Source organism: Herpailurus yagouaroundi, unplaced genomic scaffold (genome assembly GCF_014898765.1).
Source record: "Herpailurus yagouaroundi ecotype Mexico unplaced genomic scaffold, PumYag 67005, whole genome shotgun sequence".
NCBI classification, from domain to species: Eukaryota; Metazoa; Chordata; class Mammalia; order Carnivora; family Felidae; genus Herpailurus; species Herpailurus yagouaroundi.
The window spans coordinates 576,009-595,442 of record NW_024419868.1 but is presented as its reverse complement, the minus strand read 5'-3'; the positions used below and the strand labels follow the sequence as shown (position 1 = coordinate 595,442).

The window sequence follows — 19,434 nt, the reverse complement described above, 5'->3', positions numbered from 1 at the left end:
CACCCTTCTGTATTTTTTCTAATTCTCTAGAGTAAGCCTGTGTCACTTTTTATAATCAGAAAGAAAGGTTTAAAAATGTAATCCAAAAAGTCCTAACCCAGTCCTCCATTCTAACCCCAGAAGGCCACAAGCCTCCCTGGTCTCATCCACCACCCCAAAGCATCTACCCAAAGCCAGTCTCTGTGGAGGCCACAACTATAAAGGAGGTAGATAAATAAGTATATTTACTTCTTTCTTTGTCCAGGCTCTAAAGGCCAAGTTCAGAGCTTTGCCACCATGGACCAGGTAGGATGCTGGGTGCCTCCTATTCTCTCGCAAACCTAAAGGGCGAAGGAGGAAGGCAGAGGGTCAATAAAGCCATGTGGGGAAACAAAGGAACTGTTTCTTTTTTCAGGCAATCAGAGAAAATACTCAGGGTTCTAGGCATGACTCCAGATCTCAGTTCTTACAATAGTGTTCATTTAATGAGTACCTACTACATGCTGGGCGTTTAACATCTACTATCTCATTTAATCTTTATACCCACCTACTACCCAAGCATCATTATCTTCACTTTACTACCCAGGAAACTGAGATTCAGAGAAGCAAAGAGACTTAACCAAGGGCACATACCTAGTAACTGCCAAAGCTAAGACTGAAGCCATGTCTATCTGAATCTGAGGCCTATGTTCCTTCTACCACACTGGAAGTGTGCTCTGCCTCTTGGGTTTCAAAATGCAAACACTCAGGAGAACCATGATTGCAACCTACACAGACATGAAGGGCCATTAATAAATGCCCTTATCCCTGAGTCACTCCAAGAGGAGGTTATGACAAATAGCCAGCTTTACGGTCAATACGGAATTTTCTACTGAACTGAGCTATTCAGAACAGGTAACAAGTGGCTAATCATTGAGCCTCTGATTGAACACTTAAGTGCAGTCTGTCTAGGTGGCAGATTAAGGGCCTGAAGTAGTAGGTAGAAGACTGTATTCATTGGCCTTTGAGATTCTTTGTAAATCTAAAATACTGATTGCTCATGGCCAAGTTACCTTGAAGAATCTCAGGTCTGAGCAAGGTTGCTGCTCCATTTCAAAGCAGAAAAGAAGAAACCCAGCAGTTTGGCTTACCACCTGGTCTGATACCAACACAATGATGCCAGCATGGTCAGGACTGGCCTTGTCCTCATTTCATGGGAAGCACATTCAGGAAACTCTGAGACTGTCCAGTTTGAGTTTCTTACTTTAATTAGCAGGGGATAGGGATAATTTCACTGTAATTCAATTTTCTCAGCCACCTTTGCTAAATAAAGTTAAAATACATGCTCTACCATACATTATACTTAATAAAAAAAAAGTCAATCTCAAAAGATCACACACTATATGATTCCATGTTTACAGCATTCTTGACAAAATTATAGAGATGGGAAACATATCAGCGGTTTCCAGAAAGTATGGATAGTGCAAGGGGAAAGAATGGGTGAGACTATAAAGAAGTAACACTAGGGAGTTCTCTGTGGTGATGGAACGAACACACACACACACACACACACACACACACACACACACACACACTTACACTTGGGGAAGCAGGGCAAAAGGGACAGCTGGGAAAGGGATCCATACCTCGAAAGATGTCCAGGATGTGCTTTCCCACGTACCAACAGATGGTCTCAAAGTTAGGAAACTTGAAGAGGTCTGCTGTGCTCAGCCGCTTCTCAATCTCATAGGCTCTAGAGGAAGGAGGCACAATAATAGCAATGATAATAAGGATCCTGTTACTGACTACCTACTGTGTATCAGGTATTGTTCTGAATGTTTTGTATCCATTATCTCTAATCCTCACAACTACCCTGTAAGATCCAACTTTGTGGGTTAGGAAACTTGAGCTCAAATGTTATGTGACTTACCCAAAGTCACAAAACTACTAAGTAAGGAAGGGGTATTCATTCTCACACTGATCATTATCAGGAACCAGTATCTATTCCCTTCTCATCATCTCGCCTCCTTCTATGCTGCACTTCTCACTATAGGGGAGAACTCAAGGACTCTGGCAGGTGGGAATGGCCAACTCAGGATCACAATAGCTTGAGTACTCACTTGAGCTGCATTTCGATGTTAAGGCTGTGTAAGAAGTTCCCTCCAAAGGCAAGGCAGTCCACGGGAGTTAGCACAGCATGGATCCATCCTGCAGTGTAACATGGCAAAATCATAGCTGGCAGAGGACCTTACTTCCTCTGGACATCACTGCCCACTCAGCTCAAACATAACTCCTTAGAGCAGTCAGCCAGCAGTGACTCAGAAAGTTCTAGTTCCTCCACTCTTCCAACACCCATTCTGCCACCATTATAACCCTAAACTGGACCACCTTTTGGGGTTAATAAACTCTTTCGACTTTCCTCCTCTCAACCTCAAGTCTCTTTGATGCCTCACCCATCTTCTCTCCCATATCTTAGAAGGGCATTACCTCCTTGCCAAGTCTATCCCTTCTAACTCTACTCCAGGTAAAACAAAGAGCTTCTGTGTTGAACAAACCTGGGTTCAAAGTCTGCCATCTTCTAGCTAAATATCTATTTCACAAGGTGGTTGTGTACAGTGTGCACCTAGATGGAACTCAATTATTCTCCTTGCCCTTAACCCTACACTGCCTTCTGGGAAGTTCTAATTCTACTCTTAAATATCTCTCATATTCATCTTCCTTTCCCGGTTCATCCATCCTATCAAAGCCTTGGTTCAGATCCCTTATTACCTGTCACCTAGGCTATTTGCAACAGCCTCTAAACTGGCTCCTCTACACCAGCGGTTCTCATGGTATGGTCCAGGGAATCCTGAAGCTCCCTGATACTCCTTCAGAGCATATGCAAGGTCAAAACTATGCTCATAATACTAAGATGTTGTCTTTTTCACCCTCATTCCCTCACAGGTGTAGAGTGGAGTTTTCCAGAGGGTAAATGACATGACATCACAACACCGAGAAGCAGATTTAAGTATCAGTCATTTTCTATTAATCTAAACATCAAAAAGATTTTTAATAAGGTAGATGTCACCCTTCTCACTGTATTTTTGGTTTGAAAATAGCTATTTTTCATAAAAATTATTAATCATGCTAACATGTAATGAGTTTATTTCTCAATGAATTAATAAACAAATATTTTTAAATTTTCTCAGTTTTAATTTATAATATGGTAAATATTGATGACTATAATCCACATAAATAAAAGCCCTTTGGGGTTCTCAGTAAAACTAAAGAGTATAAAGGGGTCCTAAGTGCAAAGTGTTTGTAAACCACTGCTCTGTGCTAATCTCAATCTCTGAAGTCTATCCTCCACATCTCAACCCTAAGTGATATATCTAAAATACAAATCTGCTCATGTCATCCCCTACTCAAAACTCTTCAATAAAATGTACATCCACAGGAGAATGGATAAATTGCCATATACTAATACAATAGAATATTGAAAAGTAAGTTGAGTGAACAACTACATGTATCAGCATGAATCTCATAATCATAATGTCCACAGGAAAAAGTTGGGAAGAACTGTCTAATATGATTCCATCTACATAACATCCAAAAACATGTAAAACAATACTAGATACTGGTTTGGTGAGCTATACCTATACAATAAAGGAATAGAAATAATCACCAACTTCAGAACAATGGCTAGCTCAGAGAGGGAAAAATGGGAATGAAGTGAGGAGAGGTATACAGGGGGCTTCAAATATAATTGCAACGTTTTATGTTTTTAGTTGGGTTACAAACACATAAATGCTTATTTCATTATTCTTTATATCTTTTGCTACATAAACAAATAAACTTACTGTGATCCCCCAGCCACCTCTTGGGTAAGTTCAGCCCGCCTACCTTCTCAGCTTCACCTGTTTCCAGCCTTTGATCTTTAGGCTCCAGTATCCATAAACTACTTCACATAGCCTTGCTTTGCTTATGCCTTTCCCTATGTCTGAGAGGCCTTTTCTGCCTTTCTCCTCTTGGTCACTCCTACATTTATCTGCCAGGTGTTACTCTTCTGAGAATATTTTCACAAACCTCCAGCTAGACTAAGTGTTCTTTTCCATGCTCCCAAAACTTCTGGTGAATGCCTCCATTGTGGCTATTAGAACATTATACTGAAATGAGCCTGGGTGGCTCAGTCAGTTAAGCATCCAACTCTTGATTTTGGCTCAGGTCATGATCTCACGGTTTATGAGACTGAGCCCTGTGTTGGGCTCCATGCTGTCAGAGTAGAGTCTGCTTGGGATCCTTTCTCTCTCCCTCTCTCTGCCCTTCCCCTGCTCATGCTTTCTCTCTCTCCCAAAATAAATAAACTTAAAAAAAAATCTAGAACATTATACTGAAATGATCTATCAATCTTTTGTCCCTAGCACCTAGACCAATGCAGGGGCATTCAGTAGACCTGCAATGCTTATGGAACGAAGTAGATAACACCCAGTTTGTGTGACTTTATACCAATAAGCAACTAATCCAACTCAAATCTCTGGTAGACAAATTCAATTCATCAAATAGTTATTAAGTGCCCAGCATAGAAAAGGTATTATGTGAGACCCTATTAGGCAAAGGATTCAAAGATGAATAAATGGATGAATAAGTGCCTGGGCTCAGAAACCTATAAAAGAGAAAAGCAGATGGGTATGAGGGGAGGTAATTTTGCCTCACCATCTGTGAAACATTCTATAAAACCAATGTAATCAAATCAATATGATATTGACATATGAATAGACAATCTGTGCAACAAAAAATCCAGAATTATACAATACATAACATTAGACAAAGATATTAGAGCTGTATGACAATTTTAAAGCAGTGATCATAAGAATGTTTCAATGAACAATTATAAACATGCTTGAAACAAAAAAAAACAGAAAGAGAAAATATAAGAAACAAATGTAAATTTCAGAACTGAAAAATACTATATCTGAAATAATGAAAACAGATGGACTCAACAGAAGAATAAAAACAATGGAGAAATAGAAAGTACTCAATATTAACAAAAGAGGAAATAGACTGAAAAAAATAAACTCAGGGATCTGTGGACTACAGCAAAATATATACAGCATTCAGATAATCAGAGACCCAAAGAAAAGAAATGAGAGTGTGGGGATGAAAAATCATTCAAAGAAATAACAACTAAAAATTTCTTCACTAATATGACAGAAACATAGACCTACACATTCAGGAAGCTCAGTCAACACAAACAGTATAAACCCAAAGAAATACATGCCAAGACACATTATAGTCAAACTGCTGAAAACTAAAGAAAAAAGAAATTACAAGTAGCAAGAAATGACACATGTAAGGGAAAAAACAATTTGAATGAGAGCCAAAATTTCATCAGAAGCTATGGAGGCAAGAAGGAAGCAGCACAACATTCTTCCAAGTGCTGAAAGAACTATCAATCCAGCAAAAATATCCATTAGGAATAAAAGGGAAATCAAGACATTTACAGATGAAGGAGAACTAAGAAAATCTACTGACAGCAGGCCTACCCTAAAACTCTAAACAGAGAAGAAATGATAAAAGAAGAATCTTGAAACACCAGGAAGGAAGAAAGAACAACCAAAGAGTAAAAATACAGGCAAACAGGTGCGCCTGGGTGGTTCAGTCGGTTAAGCGTCCGACTTCGGCTCAGGTCATGATCTCATGGTTCGTGGGTTTGAGCCCTGCATTGAGTTCTTTGTGCTGACAGCTCAGAGCCTGGAGCCTGCTTCAAATTCTGTGTCTCCCTCTCTCTCTGCCCCTCCCCTGCTTGCTCGCTCTTTCTCTGTCTCTCAAAAATAAATAAACATTAAAAAAAATGCAGGTAAATACAATAGACTTTCCTTCTCTTGGGTGTTAGAAGTTATGTTTGACAGTGAAACAAAAATTGAAACACTGTATGATATGGTTCTCAATGTATGAAGAAATATTTAAGACAAATACATTATAAATGGGAAGGGTAAAGGGATGTGAATAGAGGTAAGGTTTCAACCTTCCCCTCAAACTGGTAAAATGTTAATTAAAATGTCAATACCAGACTGTGATATGATGTATATATCTATTATACATATAAATTAAACAAGAGCAACTACTAAAAACCTATACAAACCACAGGCTAAAAATTCATATGGAAATACAAGGGCCCTGAATAGCCATAATAATCTTGAAAAAGAAAAACAAAGTTGGAAGACTGACACTTTCTGATTTTAAAACTTACTAGAAATATATGGTAATTGAAATAGTGTGATACTGTTATAAGGACAGACCTATAGACCAATGGAATAGAATTCAAAGTGCAACAATAAACAAATACATCTGTGGTTAACTGATTTTCGACAAAGGTGTCAAGACAATTCATTAGGGAAAGAATGGTCTTTTCAAATGGTTCTGAGACAACTGAACAGCCACATGAAAAAGAATGATATTGGACCCTTACCTCACATCATATACAGAAGTTGACTTGAAATGGATAAAAGACCTAAATGTAATAACTAAAACTATAAAGCTCTTAGAACACAGATGTAAATCTTCATGACCTTAAACTATGAATTAGGCAATGGTCTCTTAGATACGACACCGAAAACACAAGCAAATAAAGAAAAAAGTAGATAAACTGGACTTTTGTTCTTTCTAGGACACTATAATGAAACTGAAAAGACAACCCCCAGAGAGAAAATATTTTTAAATTACATATCAGATAAGGTACAATATCCAAAATATATATTAAAAAAAACTCTTACAACACAACAATAAAAAGACAAATCACCTAATCGAAAATTGGGCAAAAGTTCTGAATAGATTCTACTCCATAAAAAGATACACAAATGTCTAATAAGCACATGAAAAAATGTTTGACATCAACAATCATTAGGGAAATACAAATTAAAATCTCAGTGAGGGGTGCCTGGGTGGCTCTGTCGGTTAAGCATCCGACTTTGGCTCAGGTCATGATCTTACAGTTTGTGGGTTCAAGCCCTGCATCGGGGTCTGTGCTGACAGCTGAGTCTGGAGCCTGCTTCAGATTCTGTGTCTCCCTGTTTCTCTGCCCCTCCCCTGCTCACGCTCTGTCTCACTTTCTCAAAAATAAACATTAAAAAAATAAAAAATAAAATAAAATCTCAATGAGATACCACTTCACATGCACTAGGATGGCTATAATCGCAAAGACAGACAAGAACAAGTGTTGAGGAGGATGTGGAAAAATTGAGACCCTTATAAATTGCTAGTGGGAATGTAAAATGGTGTTAGGTACTTTAGAGAACAGTTTGGTAATTCCTCAAGAAGTTAAAACAGAGCTAACATATGACTCAGCAATTCCTTTCTTAGGTATGCACCCAAGAGAACTGAAAATATACATTAACACAAAACTTTGCACATGATCATTCATAGCAGCATTATTCATTATAGTCAAAAAGTGGAGACGCCTGGGTAGCTCAGTCAGTTAAGCGTCCAACTCTTGGTTTCGGCTCAGGTCATTATCTTATAGTTTGTGGGAGTGAGCCCCACATCGGGTCTTGTGCTGAAAGCATGGAGCGTGCTTGGGATTTATCTTGCACTCTCTCTTGCTCTCTCTCAAAAAATAAACATAAATTAAAAAAAAAAACACTTAAAACAACACAAACGCCTATAAGATGATGAAAGGATAAACAATATGTGGTATATCCATGCAGTAGAATATTGTTCAGCCATTTAAAGACTAAGTACTGACAAATGCTATAACTTGGATGAACCCTGAAAATATTTTGCAGAGTGAAAAAGCCAGACACAAAGGACCACATATTGAACAGTTCCATTTGTATGAAATAGAAGAGGCAAATCCATATACAAAGAACGGACAAAAGTGGGTTGACAGGGGTGAGAGGAGGAGTGGAAGGAATGGGGAGTAACTGTTAATGAGTACAGGATTTCTTTTTGAAGTGATGAAAATTTTCTGGTATTACATAGTGGTGATGGCTGCACGACATTGTGGATATATTTTTTAAACTTAACTGCACTCTTTAACATGGTAAGTTTTATGGTGTGTGTTATATACCAATTTTTTTGAAAAGTACACTTAACTAAATGAAAATGAACACTGAACATATCAAAATATATGACACAGCTAAATCAGTGCTGAAGGGGAAACTTACAGCACCAAATGCTTACATTACAAAAGAGGTAAAGTCTGAAATCAATAATCTAAGCTCTTGTCTCAAGACTGGAAGGAGCAAAATAAACCCACAGCAAGCAGAAGGAAGGAAAAACAAAGATAAAAGCAGAAATCAATGAAGCTGAAAACATAAACAGAAAAAAATCAATTGAGACAGAAAGTGTTTCTTTAAAAAGTTTGAAAAATTGACAAACCTCCATCAGATTGACACAGAATAAGAAAAGGCCCAAAAAACTAATACCAGGAATGAAACCAAGGATATCAGGGTGCCTGGGTGGCTCAGTCAGTTGAGCATCTTACTCTTGGTTTCAGCTCAGGTCATGATTTCACAGTAGTGGGATCAAACCCCAAGGAGGACTCTGTGCTGGCAGCTCAGAGCCTGCTTGGGATATTTTCTCTCTCTCTCTCTCTCTCTCTCTCTCTCTTCCCTCTCCCTGCTCTCCCTCTCAAAATGAATAAATAAACATAAAAAATTTAAAAAAAAGAAACAGAGGATATCACTAGAGACTTGGAAGACATCAAAAGGATAATAAGAAAATACAATCAACAACTCTGCATACATAAATTTGACAACTTAGATAAAATGGACCAATTCCTTGAAAAGCACAAACTACCATAGCTCACCCAATATGAAACAGATAATTTGAATAATCTACTAAAGTTTAAGGAAATTGAATGTTAATTAAAAACTTCCCCACAAAAGAAATCTCCAGGTCCATGTGACTGCACTAGAGAATTCTACCAAAGGTTTGAGAAAACTTAACATTAATTCTGAAATCAAAGAATGAAGTTTAAGAAATCAAGGAAGGAGCACCTGAAGTGGCTCAGTCGGTTATGCGTCTGACTTTGGCTCAGGTCTTAATCTCACAGTTCGTGAGTTTGAGCCCTGTGTCAGGCTCTGTGCTGACAGCTCAGAGCCCAGAGCCTGCTTTGGTTTCTGTGTCTCCCTCTCTTTCTGCCCCTCCCCTGCTTGCATTCTCTCTCAAAAAGAAATAAACATTAAAAAACTAAAAGAAAAGAAATCAAGGAGGATCTAAATAAATGGAAAGACATACTGGGTTCATCAAAGACTCAACATGGTAAAGATGTCAACTTCCCCAAATTGAGACAACTGGGGGCACTTTTTCAAAACATACACTCAGATCCCACCCCAGACCTAAAAATCCATAATGCTAGGGGTAAAGCCTAGGCATGTATTGTTTGGGGGGTGGGGAAAGCCCCACCCCCACCCCAGGTAATTCTGATTTATAGACTGCAATGCCAGCCTCCCAGTCACTATTCCTAGAGCCATGGGGCTGAGAGACCTATTCTCTACCTGTCCACCAAGTTGGCATAGCCCAGTGCAAGAGGTCCATCAACCTCTTCCTGTACCTTCCCACCTGCAATCTCCCCAAGGAACTATGCTGCCTACTAGCCATCACATGCATTTTCTTAAGGTCCAATTCTGAGTCATCAGCTGATATGAGAGGGTTTTCCCACATAATCGGATCAATATATTATAGGAAGGATCTACCTCTGGTACCACAACCTCCCTTTCTCTTCCAGCCCTCCTGAAACCCTCCCAGAGGGGGCCCAGGGAAGACCTGTAGGAATGAAAAGTGTCTGTCCTTGCTTCACGGAACATTTATAGCACTTGTCCACCTGGTCCCCAAAAAACATCTCATTCTGGTTAGAGGAGCTGCTCCAGCACTCAAAGAGAGTCAGATTGGCATCTGTTGGGCGGATCAGGTAGAAGATCTTCTCACCCTGAAACAAAACAGGTTTAGGTGCCAAAAATATCAACAATTTCCATAAAAATCCTCCAGAGGGTCTCCAAAAGGATATTTTCTCTCCCATGCTCCAAGACCACATAATATGACAGATTCTCCCCCAAACCCATCCAGTAATCATTTTTATGTGGATTTGGAAAACTTCAAAAGCTCCTTTTGTACTTTGTGCTTTTGAGCCTCTGTAAGATTGACAAAAAATGATTTGGAAAGGGCATTCCAAACAAAATTGTTCAACTTAGGACAAATATACACCAAAAGCTTCTACTTTAGATACAAAGTCAAATGAAAAATGGCCTCTATAGATGAGTAGATCAATACTACTAGCCGTAGGAGAATTTAAGGCCACATTACTGATGAGAAAATTGAATTTGCCTTTAAATGCCATTTACAGAGAGTGTTCCTTCTTACACCTGCAACCAAAGCTAATAAAAGTTTAAAAGTTCAGTAATTGCCCAAGGACTTCTAAAAGATTATATGTTAGGCGATTATCTGTTGGAAAAACATTTTATTTCCTAATTATGTTTTGCCTAGACAATCACCAGATTATTTGGTTGAAAAGAAATAAAAGCCCACCAGCACAAAAATATCCTCAACATACAGCTGATTAGTTTAACCAATATTTCCTGATAATAAATTTCAATGTAGAAGAGCAATAACACTAGAAATTATCTATTGCACAATTGGAGAAATTTCATTCAGATCTGTAGATTAGATAACAGTATCCTATCAATATTGATTTTCTGATTTTGATAACTATACTGCAGTTATATACGAGAATGCCCTTATTTTCAAGAAATATGCACTGAATTATAAGATAAAGGGACACATGTCTGCAACTACTCTCAAATGTTTCAGAAAAAAAAATATATATATACACATATATATATATATATATATAGAACTATTTTATCATGTTTGCTTTATAGAATGAATATAATAAAATGTAACATTTGGGGAATCTAAGTGAAGGGCACACAGGCATTCTTCCTACCATTTTTGCAATTTTTCTATAAAAAAGGAATTATTGGGGCACCTGGGTGGCTCAGTCGGTTAAGCATCCGACGACTTCGGCTCAGGTCATGATCTTGCGGTCTGTGAGTTCGAGCCCCGCGTCAGGCTCTGTGCTGACCGCTCAGAGCCTGGAGCCTGTTTCAGATTCTGTGTCTCCCTCTCTCTCTGACCCTCCCCCGTTCATGCTCTGTCTCTCTCTGTCTCAAAAATAAATAAACGTTAAAAAAAATTAAAAAAAAATAAAAAAGGAATTATTTTAAAATGAAAAAGTTAAATCTAACATTTGCATAGCAGTGATTTACATGCTCCAATTTCATGATAAACCAGTGGAAACAACTAGTTTAGGATTTGTGATCATTTGGACAAGAGCCGTATCCAAGTCTTCTGCTCTTTCCTTGGCATTTCTGATAAGAAAAATAAATAGTATGATGGTGGAAAAGAATCAAAATTACTTAAGAAATTTGTTTTCCAGGGGCGCCTGGGTGGCTCAGTCAGTTAAGCATCTGACTTCAGCTCAGGTCATGAACTCACGGTTCATGAGTTTAAGCCCTGGGTTGGGCTCCGTGCTGACAGCCTGGAGCCTACTTCGGATACTGTGTCTCCCTCTCTCTCTGTTCGTCTCCCACTTGCTCTCTTGTCTGTCTCTCTCTCTCCCAAAAATAAAGATTAAAAAAAAATTGTTTTCCAGACTTTAAAAATCCTTCATAGTCACTGATAATCAATACGCTAATTACAAAATTGAAACAATCACTAAAAGGGAAACTACCCATAGGAAGGCTAACATTAAAAAAAAAAAAAAAAAACCTGTCATGGGCACCTGGGTGGCTCAATTGGTTAAGTGTCCAACTCTTAGTTTCAGCTCAGGTCATGATCTCACGGTTTGTGAGATCAAGCCCCACATCGGGCTCTGTGCCGACAGTGCAAAGCCTGCTTGGGATTCTCTATCTCTCTGACCCTCCCCTACTTGTTGCACATGGTCTCTCTCTCAAAATAAATAAATACACATTAAAAAAAAACTTGTTATATATATGCTCTATCTTGGTAGTGGCAGTTATGCAACTGCATACAATGTCAAAACTCATCAAACTATACATTTAGAAAAGATTAATTTTATGGTGTATAAATTATACCTCAATAAGGACGGGGGATGGGAAGTTTCTCATGTTACCAAGAATCTGTAGTAAATATGAACATTTCCATACATAGTCATAGGAGTATAGATTGGTTCAATTAACAGCCAGAAAACCTTAGGCATCTGCTGTTATTCAAAAAAATGTTAAGCATCAAAACTGTAGAGACAGTTTATATGGCATATCCACTTAGTGCCCAACCCTGATAGAGTAGTTATATGGAAATGTCACCCAAAAAGAATCTGGGAGGCAGGTAAAACCTCAGCAGCCTCTTCTGTGCTGCCACGTGAAACAAAGAGGGTGGCCCAAGGCCAGGCTGCCTCTAGAAGCCACATTCATTCCTACCTTGAGCACATGGTACCAGACCGAGGTGCCACCAAAGTCAATGTGAAAGTCTGTATAGCTATCCCGCACACTCATGAGGCAGTACTTTTGCACATTGGGCCTCTCAAATATACACTCCTCTGGCCACAAGTTCTCCACCCACGAGAGCTTCCGAACAATCTTGGGAGTCTCCACAAGGTTAGAAAGCCTAGCAAGGAAGGGGTGGAGAACAGACGTCAGCTGATTGGGAATTAAAGATTAAAGCCTGAATAAAATGCTCCCCATCCCAGTGAGAGTCAAATAAGGCAAAGAAGTCCTTTCCACAGGATCCCCAAGGGCACATAGGATACTTATTTCTATAAGTCTGGTCAGCATCCTCATTCCACTCAGCTCTAGAAGTCCCAAGTCCCAGCTCCACAGCATTCCCCAGTCAAAGGAGGTCATTTCCTCCACAAAATGCTCATAACTCCCTTCACCCAGGTCCACTCACTTGGCACGGAGTCAATAACAGTTATTATACTGTCCCCATGTCTTAATGTCTTCTTTATGAGGAACCATTAGAGAAACCTTTCAAGGGCTCAGTTTCAGGTAGTGTTTCTCCCCAACATCTGGTTGTTTTTATCTTACCTAAAACCACAAACCTTATGATATTGCACTCCTTCCTTGTCCTTACTTTCAGGAAATTGACTGAAAACGCTACAGTCCTTCTCTAACAACTATCCAGACACTCATACACGCATTTTGTGTGCAGATTACCCACCAGATGCATCCTATTTCTCCACTTTTACTTTCCTTTTGTGCCAGTTTTGTCTATTCTTTCCTCTCTGTATCTCTGTAAGCTACCTCAAATAGCCTTTCAAGATGAAGTGAGATACAAACAAACACAGCTTTAAAAAAAAAAACCCTCAGGTTGTTAACTCTGATGTTAATACCAACAGCAAGGATTTTAATATTGTATAGTTATTTAAAATGTTGCCATTGATGGAAACTGGTTGAAGAATACACAGGACACTCTGTACAGATTTTTGCAACTTCCTGTAAATCTATAATTATGTCAAAATTAAAAGTTAAAAAAGTACATAATCAGACAATAAGTTTTCTAAGTGCAAAAAGATATGTTACAATTTGGGAAATTTCCCGCATTTCTGAGCACAGAGAAGACTACATGTATCTACTGAGTGCATGAGTCCAGATAGAATCATTTAAAGGTTATAAAAAGCTCTTTTTTCTTTTATATCTAAGTAACCTTACCCTTAGAGAAACTACTTGGGGGTAATTCAGTAAATCTATTTCCAGGGACAGAGGACCTATACTGGGAATTAAATAGTGACCGCACCACAATCTAAATACCAAAAAAAAAAGTCTAAGAAAGCTGTCCTGGGTCTTGGAGACAAAAATTAATTAAAATAGCTACTGTATAACCTATCCAATGTTAGAAACTGTAGAAGAGAAATACAATTTGGTTGTTATAATGGGAACAGCTACCCTAGAAAGTATAAACCAGCTCATCATCCCAAAGGAAGAAACTACCAAGAGGAAGGGAAAAAGGAACACTTATACTCAGTATATCACAAGTTCCAGGGACTTTGTTAGGTTTTTTACTTACCCCTGCTCCTCCTACCTGGTATCAGAGAATTCCAAACTAATGACATTGAGGACTTTCTCCCTCTTCCCACTATAATAGTATTTCACAAAATCACCAAGCTTCATCTTGCAGTCAGCCTGGCGGGTCACATCAATCACATCAATCTCTTTGTCAGAACCTAGAATAAAAAGATAGATTCTGCACCAAGTGGTCTCAGGGACTGGGGAAGTCTCCCTCCCCCCTTCACCTGTACCTAGAATGGACTGACACTCAAAACTTCTCACCGCACACACTGTATTTGTATGTATGTATGTAGGAATCCCTCACGCTCTCCTTACACCAATGTGCTGGGTCCAGGCCTATTAGAGTAACACAACTGCCTGACATACAGTCTCACTCATGATACAATCCACATGCCTGGGCCTATTCCCTCACTTCTCTTCCTATCCCCGAAATTTAATGCCCAGAAGACAAATGGCACATGAGGGCAAAAATCAGAGGTTTTCTTATCTCAAAAGAAGGGAGACTCCTGGGGCGCCTGGGTGGCTCAGTCGGTTAAGCGTCCGACTTCAGCTCAGGTCACGATCTCGCAGTCAGTGAGTTCAAGCCCCGTGTCGGGCTCTGGGCTGATGGCTCGGAGCCTGGAGCCTGCTTCCGATTCTGTGTCTCCCTCTCTCTCTGCCCCTCCCCATTCATGCTCTCTCTCTGTCTCAAAAATAAATAAAAAGGTTAAAAAAAATTTAAAAAAAAAAAGAAGGGAGACTCCCATGATCCCTGGAATTTCCCTGGTAAAAAAAAAAAGTGGGGCTCAGCCTGGGGGCTCGGGGCCTATTAAGGAGGAAAAGAAAACCAGGATTTTGGTTCTAGTTTTGCCAAAGACTGACTCCGGGCAAAGCACTTTACCTCATATTCCCAAGATGGCTAGAAAAGAAATACAAAGGTAGACTGGAAGCAAAGGGTCACTGGTCTTGATGGGAGTGAATGATGTCACAGTTAGGATAGTTCATCTTTCTTACCAACATAGTGTTCCACGTCCCTCACAGTGAATGATGGTGAAGGCAGTGTCATCCCCAATCCATCCTTCTTCAAGACTAGGATGGGCACACTGAAGCTATTCTCCTCCAAGAATTCCACAGTCAGCTGACTTCCAGTGGGCTTCAGAATCACTTCATCTGAGCTGTGGACCACATGAGAGAAAGCCTGAGCCCCAGAGGCACTGACACTAAAGGCTTCACTTGATGCTGCCATTCACCCAAGGGGTGGGGCCTTCCTGAGCAGACCTTAATGTGGACTGTAAACTAATGACATATACCTCATGTGCCAGGGAAGAAATGACTTATCCAAGGTAAGAAACCAGGTCACTGGCAGAGGTGGGGAGCTAACCCAAGGATATCTTAATAGCATACTCTTCTCTGAATGGCAAAAGAAGAAATCAGTCAATAACCTGCCCAGAAAGAAAAGATGTATCTGCAATTTTAGTTAATTTACTCTAACCCAGAGCAGGGTCACCCATTTAAAACACTGGCAAATAAAAAAAGACTGATTTGCAAATGACATATCCAATAAAGGGTTAGTATCCAAAATACATAAAGAACTTACACACTCAACACACACACAAAAAATGCAAGTAATCCAATTTAAAAATGGGCAGAAGACATGAACAGACACTTCTCCAAAGAGGGCATACACATGGCCAATAGACACATGAAAAGATGTTCAACGTCACTCATCACCAGGGAAATGCAAATCCAAACTACAATGAGATATCACCTCATACCCATCAGAATGGCTGAAATCAAAAACACAAGAAACAACAAGTGTTGGCAAGGATGTGGGCAAACTGGAACCCTCATGTACTGTTGGCGGGAATGCAAAGTGGTACAGCCACTGTGAAAAACGGTATGGAGGTTCCTCAAAAAAATAAAAACAGAACTACCATATGATCTAGTAATCACACTACTGGGTACTTACCCAAAGAATATGAAAACACTAATTTGAAAGGATAATATGTACCCCAATTTTATTGCAGCATTATTTACAATAGTCAAATTATGGAAGCAACCTAAATGTCCATCAATTGATGAATGGATAAAGAAGATGTGTGTGTGTGTGTGTGTGTGTGTGTACACACACACACACATACATATAATGGCATATATATACATTGGAATATTATTCAGCCATAAAAAAGAATGAAATCTTACCATTTGCAACAACATAGACAGAGCTACACAGCATAATGCTAAGTGAAGTAAGTTAGTCAGAAAAAGACAAATACCAGATGATTTTACTTATATGTGGAATTTAAGAAACCAAACAAAGGAAAAATAAAGAGACAAATCAAAAAACAGATTCTTAACTACAGAGAATAAACATGGTTATCAGAGGGGAAGTAAGTGGGGGGAATGGGGGAAATAGGTGAAGGGGGTTTAAGAGTACACTTATCTTGAAGACCACTGAGTAATGTATACAATTGGTGAATCACTATACTGTACACCTGAAACTAACAGAACACTGTATGTTAACTATACTGGAATTAACATAAATAAAAAATAAAAAATAAAAGACTGATTAAAACAACAATTTTTACAACCAATTTCTCAACACATGTATGTAATTAACTAGAAACAGGAGTTTTTATTTTTTTAAATCATGTTGGAGGAAGATGGACTATTTGACCAAGTTGTGTTGGAACAAGCAACTGGAAAAATATTAAGCTCAATGTCTATCTTTCTCTTTACATAATTCTAGATAGATCAACATTTAAATTGAAAAAAAAATGAAGCCATCTGTATGTCTTCTTTGGAAAAATGTTCATGTCTTCTGTCCATTTCTTAACTGGATTATTTATTTTGGGGGTGTTGAGTTTGATAAGTTCTTTATAGATTTTGGATGCTAATCCTTTATCAGATACATCATTTGCAAATATCTTCTCCCATTCCACAGGCTGCCTTTTAGTTTTGTTCATTTTTCCAAAGAAGACATATAGGTGGCTAACAGACACATGAAAAGATGCTCAATATAACTCATCATCAGGGAGATACAAATCAAAACCAAATGAGATACCACCTCACACCTGTCAGAATGGCTAAATAGAAACAGGAAACAACAGATGTTGGTGAGGATTTAGAGAAAGGGGAACCGTCTTACACTGTTGGGGGGGAATGAAAACTGGTGCAGCTACTCTGGAAAACAGTATGGAGGTTCCTTAAAAAAATAAAAAATAGAACTACCCTATGACCCAGCAATTGCACTACTAGCTATTTACCCAAAATACACAAAAATATTGATTCGAAGGGGTATATGCACCCCGATGTTTATAGCAGCATTATCACCAATAGCCAAACTATGGAAAAAGCTCAAAAGTCTATCGACTGATGAATCAATAAAGAGGATGTGGTGTATATATACAATGGTGTATATATACAATGAAATATTACTCGGCCATCAAAAAAAAATGAAATCTTGGGGTGCCTAGGTGGCTCAGTCAGTTAAGCATCCTACTCTTGATTTTGGCTCAGGTCATGATCTCACAGATCGTAAGATTGAGCACCACATTGGACTCTGTGTTGACAGTGCAGAGCCTGCTTGAGATTCTCTCTCTCTCTCTCTCTCTCTCTCTCTCTCTCTCTCTCAATCTCTCTCTCTCTCTCCCTTCTTCCCTCCTTCTCTTCTTCCTCCTCCCCTGCTCACACGCATGAGTGATCTCTTTCTTTCTCAAAATATATAAAATTAAAAAAAAAAAGAAGGGGTGCCTGGGTGGCTCAGTCGGTTGAGGGCCAAACTTCAGCTCAGGTCATGATCTCACAGTTCGTGGGTTCCAGCCCCACATCAGGCTCTGTGCTGACCACTTACTCAGAGTCTGGAGCCTGCTTTGGATTCTGTGTCTCCTTCTCTCTCTGCCCCTCCCCCGCTCATGCTTTGTCTCACTGTTTCTCAAAAATAAATAAATGTAAAAACAAAAATTAAAAAAAAAGGAATGAAATCTTGTCATTTGCAATGATGTAGATGAAGCTAGAGTGTATTATGCTAAGCAAAGTAGTCAGAGAAAGATAAATAACATATGATTTCATTTATATGTGGAATTTAAGAAACTCAACAGATGAACATATGGAAAGGAAGGGGGAAAAAAGAGAGGGAAGCAATCCATAAGAGACCCTTAACTATAGAAAACTGAAGGTTGAAGGAGAGAGGTGCATGTGGGATGTGGGTGGGGGGGTGGGGTAAATGGGTGATGGATATTAAGGAGGGGCACTTGTGATGAGCACTGAGTGTTATATGTAAGTGATAAATCACTAAATTTTACACCTTAAACCAATTTTACCATATGTTAACTAACTAGAATTTAAATAAAAACTTGAAAAAATGAAGCCATATAGGAGAAAAAATATGGGAGAGACAAGGCCCACTAGGCATTAAAAATAGCAATAAATAAATTTAACTACATAAAAATTAAAATTTCCTACAAGGAAATATAGGGGTGAATATACCTTTTTGAATTCATGTTTTCATGTTCTTTGGGTAAATACCCAGTAGAATTACTGGATCATAAAAAATTTCCATCTTTAATTATTTGAGGAACCTCCATACTGTTTTCCACAATGGCTACACGAGTTTGCATTCCCACCAACAGTGTACAAGGGTTCCTTTTTCTCTACATCCTCTGTAACACCTGTCATTTCTTGTCTTTCTTATTCTCACCATTCTGACAGTTATAAGGTGATAATCTCATTATTTAATGTAGCCTTATTTACAATATCTAATATACAGAAGCAACCCAAATGTCCCTGCATAGATGAATGGATACAAAAGATGTGGTATATATATATATGATGGAATATTACTGAATGGATACAGAAGATGTGGTATATATACACAATGGAATATTTCTTGGCCATAAAAAGAATCAGATCTTGCCATCTGCAACAACATGCAACTAAGTGAAATAAGTCAGATATAAAAAGACAAATATCATATGATTTTCCTCATATGTGGATCATGAGAACTAAGTAATGGATAGAATTGCTAAATCATTATATTATATAGCTGAAACTAATATAATACTGTATGTTAATTATACTTCAACAAATAAATGCTTAAATAAAATTTTCTGTGAGAAAATCTATTATAAATCAGTAAAAAATGGGCAGTAACCCAATAGAAAAATTGTCAAATAAGCAGGAAATAAACAGAGAAATAAAGATGACTTACAAAGGCACAAAAATATGTGCCTTCTTCATAACTAGATGCAAGTGGAAACATTTCATATTTTATCTTATCAGAAAGGCAAAGAGTTTGATAATAAACAGTGTTGGCCAGGATATAGGGAAACAGCCATCCTCACACACTATCTAGTGGGAATAAGAAATGGTACAGTCACTTTGGAAACAAGTTGGCAACATTTATAAACATTTTTAAAGCAGATAATCATAGTCTTACAATTTCACTTTTAGTTAGTAAATCTACACATATACTTAATCCACATATGCAAAAAAG

The 19,434-nt window shown here is 38.5% G+C and overlaps 1 protein-coding gene across 3 annotated transcripts in view; it reads right to left on the bottom strand.

Annotated features, from left to right (window-relative positions):
* PHF8 (PHD finger protein 8) overlaps positions 1–19,434 on the bottom strand; it is a 55,896-nt gene that overhangs the window by 12,663 nt on the left and 23,799 nt on the right. For all 3 annotated transcript variants that reach the window (XM_040466926.1, XM_040466925.1, XM_040466927.1), the window contains 7 exons: positions 14,955–15,115; positions 13,975–14,116; positions 12,375–12,561; positions 9,703–9,865; positions 2,079–2,166; positions 1,605–1,711; positions 229–320 (listed from right to left, as the gene is read on the bottom strand). In XM_040466926.1, the coding sequence (XP_040322860.1) occupies positions 229–320; positions 1,605–1,711; positions 2,079–2,166; positions 9,703–9,865; positions 12,375–12,561; positions 13,975–14,116; positions 14,955–15,115 (940 nt within the window). The remainder of the gene's footprint in view (positions 1–228; positions 321–1,604; positions 1,712–2,078; positions 2,167–9,702; positions 9,866–12,374; positions 12,562–13,974; positions 14,117–14,954; positions 15,116–19,434) is intronic.